Source organism: Gallus gallus, chromosome 8 (assembly GCF_016699485.2).
Source record: "Gallus gallus isolate bGalGal1 chromosome 8, bGalGal1.mat.broiler.GRCg7b, whole genome shotgun sequence".
In the NCBI taxonomy this organism is placed as follows: domain Eukaryota; kingdom Metazoa; phylum Chordata; class Aves; order Galliformes; family Phasianidae; genus Gallus; species Gallus gallus.
Genome location: NC_052539.1, coordinates 13,676,424 through 13,687,057, shown reverse-complemented (window position 1 = coordinate 13,687,057; position 10,634 = coordinate 13,676,424). Strand labels below are relative to the sequence as shown.

At 37.5% G+C, this 10,634-nt stretch overlaps 1 protein-coding gene across 1 annotated transcript; it reads left to right on the top strand.

Annotated features, from left to right (window-relative positions):
- Nucleotides 1-149: 149 nt before the first annotated feature.
- Nucleotides 150-9,885, top strand: RDH8L (retinol dehydrogenase 8 (all-trans)-like). Its single transcript, XM_025152957.2, has 6 exons — nucleotides 150-2,471; nucleotides 3,539-3,700; nucleotides 4,930-5,109; nucleotides 6,232-6,325; nucleotides 7,883-8,066; nucleotides 8,967-9,885. The coding sequence occupies exons 1-6, from the start codon at nucleotides 2,375-2,377 to the stop codon at nucleotides 9,201-9,203; spliced, it is 954 nt and encodes a 317-aa protein (XP_025008725.2). The 5' UTR covers nucleotides 150-2,374; the 3' UTR covers nucleotides 9,204-9,885.
- Nucleotides 9,886-10,634: the final 749 nt, after the last annotated feature.

Sequence of the window (10,634 nt, the reverse complement as noted above, 5' to 3'; positions counted from 1 at the left end):
TGTTGAGTTGCAAGACCTCATTTCAGCTGTTTCTTTTCCCAGTTGTTTTAAATGGCATTATTGTGTTGCACATCTAATTAAGAGCACAGTGGTATTACCTTTTTAACAGATTTTCTTAAGGAATAGATTTCTGTTAGTGTCTGCAACATTGTATGTTTAAAACAGTCATTAAAATGGACCTCTTTTTAAGATGCTTTAGGGCACTGATTTGATCATAAATACACTGTAGGAAAATATGCTTGCTTCATTCCAGCAGTGTCTTTCAGATGTAAAGATGTGTGAGACCCAGCTAGAGAATTTTAATGTTGCTTTTTTTCCAATCATAGTAAAAACATTATTGATTCAACTGTACATTCCAAAACTTTATTTGCAGGTTTTCCAAATATGTTGTACTGTATAGCTAGTATAAATGGCTAGTGACTCTTTAACACTGGTATTGGCATAAGCATCAGAAAGTGTAGACATTGTTACGAAGCCTAAATTGGAGTCAGATTGGTACAAGTTATGCACGTTAAGATAGGTTTATAATTTGGAAAATCCGGTAAGCAAAGTTATTTGAACTAGCGAGGTACAAAAATTAATGTATTGCAGTTTAAGTCTTAAGCCTGTGTTAGGTGTTGGCTTTATTAAGAATGCATCTCAGCCAGAAAAAAAAAGCCTAACTGTTATTTCAGGAGCTCTGCAGGTAGAACCATGCTAAACTCCTTGGTAGCAGGTAGGTCACTTTAACTAGATATGCAAACACGCTCCCCAAGTCCAACTACTCAATTTCCAGAGGTTATACAAAATCAGGTGCACATTTCACAACTGTTGACAAGTTGCACTCACATATGAAATATCTATTCTGTGGTTTCAGATCATTTTTCCAATATGAAAATTAGGATGTAGTGAAAAATACTATTTTGTTACGGAAATGACTGTACTGTGTGTTTTGAATCAAGCTCTTCTCTAAATTATAGTAAATTAAAACCAGTAGAATTAATTGGACCAGTGTAATAATTGAAAAATATTTTTCCCTCTTGTTAAGCAGATCAGTTTGTCTAGAAATTTGTGCATCAAAATTCAGTCTGATGTTTTAAAACAAAGGAACACGAAATCCTGGTTTGAGGGGCTTAAAAGGGAAATATATAACCTCTCTGTAATTAGTTGTGTCACCACGCTAGTGGAATTCCACTCATGTGGTGTTGCATAAAGCCTCACTTGCCCCTCCTACATGCACTAAATATAAATGTGCATGAGCAGCAAAAACAATTTTCCAAATAGCTGGATCAGCCACACAGTGTTTGTACTAAAATTATGTATGTGAATACTACAAGCTGTGGTAACACAGTGTGCGAAGCCTGATAAATACAAAGAATCATAATTATATTTTATTGCAAACTTTTGATGCTGTGTTGTTGTCTTCTTGTTGGTCTGAGAAGTTAATAATTTCACTTGTTGTACTGCCTACATTAATTTCCTCATTTGGAAAGCTAATGTAATTTCAGGTAAATGTTTCTGTGGAGTCCTACTCTTCTTGAGATACTAATTAGTTTACATCTACACAAAGCCTGGAAAGTTCATTCTTGTGAACTGTGTTGCATTGACATGGAGTTACTGTTTCTTGGAAAACTTTATTCTTGAATCCGTGAATCGAAATGGTTCAAAGCCTTCAGTGATTGCAAGGATGTAGTAAAGCTGACATGTTCAGAGCCTTCCTGGCTGATTGTCACTGTTGGTGTACTTGTTCATTTTCTCCTGTCTTGTATGGGAGCAGTGCCAGAAAGCAATGTGAGGAATGTGTCTATACAACTGATCTCCTTCTAAATCCACATCACATTTTTCCATTTATTTTTTTTCTTTTTTAAGCCTGTTAGAAATATTCCCATAAGAAGAAGGCATTGTGGGAATAAAATGATGTGTTGCTCTATTTCAAAAGAATGGTAAGTGCTTTAAGCGTGGGAAGTCTGAACACCTTTAGCAGAAGGATCATGTTTTGAGTGTTTGATATGCATAGCAGACTCAATGCTAGACTGGTTGTGATTGTGGGAAGGCCTTTCCTTCCAGTGGTGTACAAAATAATTATTCTACTACTTAAAAAAACAAAAAAAAAAGTCTTTTGTAGTTTACACTTCTCTTAAGACTAATCTTGTTTTGTATTAAATATAGTCCATATTGACAGTGCAGATTATAAGCTCATGAAGGAGCATCTGTTTCTGTTTTTGTCCAGTTGGAGATTATCCCTTAATCATGCCAGGTCTAGGTGTGCATTTTTGGATTTGCTGACTCAGGAAAGCTCAAGATAGCATTAAAGGCCAATGACAAATACTGCAGCTGCATTTAGGCTGCTGCTCCTCTGAGCAAGAACTTTTGCTTGACCCACACAGTTGAAAAAATGGCAAGAAAAAACGTCCTTATTACAGGTTGCTCTTCAGGGATTGGAATGGCCTTAGCTGTAAAAATGGCAAAAGATGAACAGGAAAGATTTAAAGGTAACAACATTTCTGTTATTTTTCTTTATGAAAAATACATGTATTTTTCAATGCAATAATTTTGTTTTTCGTTCCCAGTTACTTAATAGATGATAGCATTCAATCCGACTCTTTTCTTGTCAGTTTCCCCTTTCTATCATCAAGGAAATACAGTGCAGCGAAAACATGCCACTTCTTGTAAGCAAACAGTATTTTAGCTCTAACACCTGTATCAACTGAACAGATTTCTCTCCCTCTCTCTCTCTCTCTCTCTGATGCTTGTAGTTAGCTTTGCTTTCGGCTACTAAAAATTTTGTTGAATGAAATGTATATGTCAATTTGAAGGCCAAAGAAATTAGTTTAGAAGAAAAAATAATAATCTTGTAGCTAATTTCCCTGATGTGTTTCATTATTCTAACCCTGTGCACCCGTAGTGGGTGAACAAAAGAACTGGGATATTTGCTATGACTGAAAATGGATGGCAATGTAAATACATCAGCCTGCAGGAAATCAGTTTCTCATCCTTATTCTTACAGCATTTTACTGCAAGGGGGCTGGTTGCAGATGGATAGTTTTATGGATGATTATGGTACAGTAATGAAACGAGATCATCATTATGGTCCTTTTCAAACCAGGCCATTCTATGATTCTATGATTTATTTTGGGAAGTCGCTTGCATAAATGAACACTTTTGCAACTTGAGGAAGCAGCTATCGTTTTTAATAGCTCTGTTATTTTTGTTAGCTGGCATGTGATTTTTTTTTTTTTAAAGCATATATAGACTCCAATATTATGTTTGGAATATTAGAAGTGACTCAGCTGCCTGACTTGGTACTATGCTGTGTGTTTTACTTTGTGCATAGTGGCTTAATTCTCCTTTTTAATTTCTTGAAGGTTTCAGAACCAGATTCTGGGGGATTAGTGCTATTTTATGTTGAAAATAGGATCTTCCTACTTTGAGTTCTTATCTGGGTTCTATTACTGACATTTAAGATATAGATGGAAAAAGTATTCTTTAATATTTCTCAGTAACACTGCCACAGGAAAGGTTTTAGTTCTGATCAACTGTGGCTTCTGATATGTTGCAGTGTATGCCACAATGCGGAATCTGGCCAAGAAAGATCCACTCGAGGAAGCTGCAGGTCATAGTCTGGGCAAAACCTTGGAAATTAAGCAACTGGATGTCTGTGATGAACAGTCCATTAAAACTTGTGTGAATAGCATCCCTGACAGAAGGATTGATGTCCTAGGCAAGTATGGGATGTGAACAGATAAGTACTGTTTGTTTGTCTCCTCAAATACACTGGAGGAGCTTCATCAGTGCATTTTTTCACATGATTAAAGTAATAGTCATTGCGTAGTTTACTGTGTTCATGGTTTTTCAGGCTTTGTGCAGACATGAATTAAATCTCACTGTGCATCTGTGAAGTTGGGAAGCTCGTTTTGTTTATTTACAGAGGAGAGGCTTGATTGCTGAAAGTGTGTTGGATAAGATGATGCAGTTCTTTATAATAAAGCGTGAGAACAGAACTTTTGCCCAAATCTGCATCTTTGTGTACAAGACTTACTGCCCTATAGATCAACCATAGCCCTGCCTGTCCTGTCTAATAAGAAAGTGATAGCATTAGGAAATCAGCAAGTAAAACAACAAATGCAAAGTAAGAGTACTTTAATTTGGTGTGGAGAATTGTAGTTGTGCTGTGCAAATAATTCAGCAATTAGTGTTCTCATATTCTTTTGCAAAAATAAACACTGATATCTTAAGGTGGGAGATGCATACACCCTCAAGAATGAAATCTCTGAGAGAAAATCATGGACTTGCCTTTCTTTTGATAAATCTTAAAAAAAAAAAAAAAAAAACCTGTTTAACAAAATAATTTGCGAACTATATTATGATCTATTTTCTAAAACACATTAGTTTCATTGTAGAACGCCTGCTCTACCAGTCATTCCCAACTTGTAAATATTTGGGAGACCAAAAAAAAAAAAATCTGTAAGGGTATGGTGTGTGTCTGTGTGTTTTTTAAAGATGTATGTATTTCAAACAAACAAACAAAACCTAAAAGATAGGCTAAAATACCACCTAATCTGTTGTCTTTTGGAATAGATGGAAGATTTAGCCAATGCCCATAGCATGGAACAGTAGGCTCTAATTCTTGCTACTGAACGATGAACAAACAGATGGTTCTTGACTCATTTTCCTGTAATCCCTTTCTAATTAAAAAAAAAAAAAAAGGGTTGAAATAAATTGGTTGAAATGCAAAATAAAATTGGATTAAAACTGTAATTAAATAAAAATAAAAGTGTATTTGCACAGCTTGAGTTATACAATAACACCTTTTTGTTTTAACCTTTTCTTTAGAGATTATTTAAGGATCATTTAATACCTAATCCTTTCACTTTTAAATGCTTTTCAGTGCAGATGACAAGTTAATGTGTAGGAAAGTTATTGGTCACTGTTGTCTTCTGTCTTGTGCAGTTAGCAATGCTGGAATGGGGCTCATCGGACCAATTGAATGTCAGACTATCGATGAAATGAAAACTGTGATGGATACTAACTTCTTCGGACTGGTTCGACTCCTGAAGGAGATTTTGCCTGACATGAAGAAGAGAAAGAGCGGGCATATAGTTATAATAAGCAGTGTTATGGGAATACAAGGCAAAGTAGTTGTTCTTTTTTCTTTATTCTTAGATCAAAATCTAAGGTATTCAAAATCTAAGGCGTAACTCTTAGCTGGAAAGAATGCAGGAGGTAGCATATCTGACTACTGTGCTCTGTAACACTGAAGATCCAACTATTTGATGGACAGCATTTGGATGATGTTTTTTATGCATTCCAATAATCTACTACTATGCACAACTACTCAAGACCTTTAAACAACAAAATCTGCAGTATTTTTTTCTGTGGGAGTAAGGCTATCAGTTTTAACTCCACTTCTTATTATTTTTTATTTATTATTACTAGAGATTATCTGAAGAACAGGATTTAGTAGTATGAGTTTTTACTGTCGGAAAAGGTTGTGGGGACGGGCAAATGTACTACACCCTGCAGTGTGGTAGAGGAACAAAATCCAATAACATCCTGCACTATTGTACCACCTTTTAGTAGTTTCCTCTCATAAACCTCCGCAGAGCTAGTTTTAGCAAAGAATAATCATGTTTCTACTCTCACGTTCCATCTAGTCTAACTATATATGTGTTGCAATTACTAAGACAGCAGCATTATTCTTGCCTGGATTGTTCTGGTGAGAAGAATCTTAAACAATAACAACCCTTACAGTTTGCCTTAATACAGTACTTCTCATTCTCCTAAATAGATTGTTACACTTCTTTTTCCAAGTCCCTCAAGTGCAAACTAGATCTCTTGCATCATCACATCTCCCGTGTTACTCAGCATCTATGTTCATTTACGGTCTATTAAAAGTCTTTCTGGTAAATGATGTAAATGGTGTGTCTATATAAATGCGTACTGTATATGCACTTTTATACATTAGACTACAAAATACTTATGATCCAAAGAGATCACAGCATCAGCTAGGAGGAGGAAGAGTGTTAGTCAGCCATGCTTTCCTAGTATAAGCCATTTTGAGAACATATGCAAGTAAATCAATAGTGATTAGTATGGTTAGTGTTGTTTCACTAGACCAATATACACAGGTGTTTTTTTTTTTATGTTTTTCCCAGCAAGGCTATAGAAATTCTGGGAAAATACGAATGTTTGTAGAAGTAAAATAACTGTTTGTTGAATACAATTCTGAGGATGTTCTATTTGTACCATCAGGTATCTTATTTAATGATGTTTATGCTGCATCTAAGTTTGCGGTGGAAGGATTCTGCGAAAGTTTAGCTATACAAGCACTCAAGTTCAAGCTGCAGTAAGTATTGATCTACAGATGTAAACTACTCTTGAGACAGTTTTGGATATGTTTAGAACTACCAAACAGATCCTTAAAGCTTGCTGTTATCTAGGAGAAACAGACTGAGGAACCCATGGAAATTATACATCATGAAAAGCATAGAGATGGCCACATTCTTCACATGCATAATCAAATAAAGTTTTGATACTAAAATAAACATACTGTCATGGGCAATTAAATGCTTTTATCTATGAATAATTTATTTAATACTTTTGTGAACAGATTCTTGCATATACTAGAAATAATATTTCAGTACAAACCTGTATTTTCCTTTTGAAAGGAATCTAGAGATAAAAGAGATAAAAGATAAAAAGATAAAGGTGAAGGACTTGGGGAGACAGAGAAGGGGGAGTAGAAGGAGGGAGGGGAAGGAGGAAGATCACATAGAAATTCATCAGAATCGAACGTGGGTGAGATTTCTACTGGGACAGGAGGTTGAAAGGAAAGCAGTGAGAACGTGGTGCAGCATTTCGTAATGTTTAAGGCAGCATTTAAGAGAACGGTCCTGTTCATTGTGGTACTTAGGTGTTGGATTTGTCACATATATTCACGTTGGAACTATTTTTCATGTGAAATTCAAGAATTGTTAAACATTGCTTGCATTTGTGTGTGCTTGAGTGCTTAGCCCTTGTGCTGTGGGAAAAGAGACAGCTGCTGACGTGGGATTCCAGAGACAAAGCTGCCTCCAAACTTTGATTCTGCGTAAGGCTCTGAACAGTCTGGAGGGATTTAAAATAAATACCATAACAAGATTATAAGACTGTAATACTGTATTAATTCTGAAGAAAAGCCTGCCCAAAATTCAACTCTGGAAAGAGGTCCTATCCCAAACAGTGTTTTGATAAACATTGTGATTGGTTAATTACTGCCTGAGAGCAGAACTAGAAAAGAGCTGACCAGTAACTGTATTTCTGCAACTTGCTACAGTACCTACTGATCAAAATCAGATTTTTTGTATTTGTTAGCAAACAAATCAGTCTGTTAACAGCAAAATTCTCAGTATTTTATGTAATAATGTAGGGGGATCTATGTAACACCGACAACTCGACAAGAAGTTCACGTTTGGGTAACTCCACTCTCTTTCAGCTACGATTACCATAGAAAAACTGTGAACAAAAATAGATCGTGTGGGATTTTGTCCAGAAAGTAGAAAGTAATGAATTTTTTTATCATCTTTTAAATTATTTTTCTTCATGTTTCTGAAGTTCTTGTGGATAAATAATCACCAGATTCCACAGTTCCAAGATAGCAAGTAGCAGCTGCACTCGCTTCTGTCGTGAGTTAACTTACAGTGCCTCCCTGAAAGATATGCTGTGCAGATTTTTCTACTCTATGTGGATGGACAGCAGCTTCAGACCAATAATGTGGTATGGGCCACCTTGATAAGACATACTTCCTATTGTTTGCTAACTCAAACTCAGATTGCAACTCTTCAATATATGTTTTTAAGAAGCATAGAAAGGTGCATTTCACGTGCAGAACAGTAACAATCTGTATACCTTTGCTTTTGGATAGGTTAAGTCTGATTGAACCAGGTCCAGTGGTTACAGAATTTGAAAGAAAAGTGTTTGAAGATGGAATGAAAATGGATCTTTCAGCTGCAGATGAGGAAACAGCTGACATGTTTACTAATATTTACCTTAAAAATTACAAACAAATTTTCCAGAGCCTTGGACAAAGTGCTGAGGAAGTTGCGGAGGTAACTCATCAATAGTTCTCATTTTTCTTCTTAATTTAAGAATGCATTGGTTCATTGGTTGTTTTTGTTGTTTTGTAGAAGTGCCAGATTTCATTAAACTGTATCTGCGCAACTTAAAAGAATTTTAAAAACTTAAGAGAGAATCTCAAGAGTTGTAAACAAGTCCCTCTAGAATATTACAGGAATATTATTTTTTTTTTTTCCACTTAAAGGCAATCATTAACTCTAATTTAAATACCCTTGTGGATATATGCTTTTACACATCATCCGGTCAAGTCTGGCCATTCCTCATTGTTACATCTGCACAGGGTTTCTGCCTGTTTAAATCCTCTCTCCTCTGTCTCACAAGTAGCTTTCCACAAATGTGAGGCAAGTGTGAAGTTGACTTGACTACCCTAGAACAACCAAAGGCACAATAATAAATACTTGGATGTCACTTGTGGTGTTCAGGGCTTTCTTGAGGAAGACGAGTGGAGGCAAGTTAGAGAAGGGGACAACAATTCCAGATGCTGGCTGCTAACACATAACACACGCTGACATTGAAGCTTCCCTTGCTGTGAAGTGCACTGTTCTGATCCTTTTCTAGTGAACTCAGTTTAACTATCTACCCATTGTGAGCACATAGGGGTAATCTTGGAGAGTTGTGCAGGATTCTTTGTATAAAGTGCCATCACTGTGGAGTAGAGGAATAGAAATAGGATTATGAATAAATAAGAAATAATTCTAGCCTTAAATATTTGAAGAAAAAATACTAATGAAATTCTAATAAAGCTGCATATGGCATTTCACGCAATTCTAGCACTTTATTCATCTACTTTTCCTCTACTTAAATGAAAACTAGATTTTTAATTTACTATTTTAGTAAAGTTCTTTAATGATTCCACTTCTAATTCTTGGCAGCATACAGTAAAGATAATACTTGCGGAAAATCCACCTTTTCGCCATCAAACAAATACCCTGTATACGCCTATGACAACACTGAAATATGCAGATCCAAATGGAGATCTCCCCATTGATATATTCTACAAAATGGTTTTTCATCATGACAAAATCTTCAGTGCAAGTCTTAACTTCATCAAATTGCTCAGGTGGAGAAGCAGAAAAAGCTTTGACCTGGGAAAATCCTCATCACAATAAGTATGAGATTCTGCAAGCTGGAATTATTTGTTATAGCTACTGCTAACACCATGTTGTTGTTTGTTCTGTAACTGTGTAAAGGCATTCAAGATCTTTGAGCTTGCTTACGATAATCACCTCCTGTTTATCTTTAGCCTGCAGAACCTTGAAATTAAAATCCTCCATCTACAGGTTTAGTGCAGTTAGCAATTGCTATTTAGACTTCTCTTTTCGTGGAAGGATGAACATTGACTTAGATTCTTAAGTATTTAATATCAACCTGCTTCCCTTCAATTATAACCTAACACACACAGAGATGTGTACTGCATGAAAAGGCTATTAAGAATCTATGAATAATTATATTTGATATATGAAGAAGTTTCATCAATCTTAAGGTGCAACAACTAGAGTGTTTATTATTTCTATTGAAGATAAAGTATTCTGAACGCTTCCTTTAGATGCTCTGACAGATGTATTACAGAGGAGTGTTGTTTTGTTTTAACAAATCACCTCATTACAACACCCTACTGTCTGCCCAGTGGTTTGGTAGGTTTTGTTTGTTTGTTTTTAACAGAAGTAACTGTTTTACCTGAAGGAGACAGGGGCTTTTTATTGCTGATCATTTTTACATGGAAAAAAATTGCAAATTCCTTAGAATGCACCTTTAAAATAAATAAAAATGCAAGTCAATACAGCAGAAGCAGCAGAAGGTGTAGCACAGGCTTTTCTTTTCCCAGCTTTCCTACTCTGCGTTTATTCAGCTGCAGTTCTAACATGAAGTCTTCTCTCTTCATCCGCCAAGGGCCTGTGCTTAGCCAGGCCTGCTCCCCACTATCTTAGCGTTCTCTGACGCCAGTCCTGCCTGGGCGTAGAGGCTCGTGCCCTGGGAGGCAGGAGGCACCCAGCGTGCCCACACTGCGGCTGTCAGCACTCTCTCACTGTAATTCTCCTTTCGTGCCCGGACTCGTAGCAGCCCGGCCCTACCTCTCCCCAAAGGTGTGGACCGAGCCCAGCGCTCGCCCCGGTGCAGGCAGTGGCTGTGGTAACGCAGTATCTTTCATATCCAGGCGCGGCCTTCCTAAAGTGCCCGAGCTGCCCTGTGCCGGCTGCGCCTGGTTTGTAGGGCCGCAGTGGGAGCCCCACAGCCATCCCGCTCACGCCTGTCTGTCCACATGAGGCCCAGTGGGGCTCAGAGCGCAGAACTCTAGAATCATTAAGGTTGGAGAAGACCACTAAGAAGCCGAAGTCCAGCCATGCCCACTAACCATGTCCCTCAGTGCCACATCTGCACGGTTCCTGAACACTGCAGAGGCCGCCGGCTGCACCACGCCCCGCTTCAGGCAGCGCCGCGCACCTCGCCGCGCGCACGTGGCACAGCCTCACGCGCCCCCAGCGCTTCCGGTGCTCGCTGGAGGGGGGGAGGAGCCAGGGGGCGGAAGCGCGTTTCGACTT

Coding starts and splice junctions, on each gene's coding strand:
- RDH8L (XM_025152957.2), top strand. CDS start 2,375: ATGGCAAGAAAAAACGTCCTTATTACAGGTTGCTCTTCAGGGATTGGA. Junction 5,110..6,231: donor CAGTGTTATGGGAATACAAG/GCAAAGTAGTTG, acceptor TTGTACCATCAG/GTATCTTATTTAATGATGTT. Junction 8,067..8,966: donor GTGCTGAGGAAGTTGCGGAG/GTAACTCATCAA, acceptor AATTCTTGGCAG/CATACAGTAAAGATAATACT.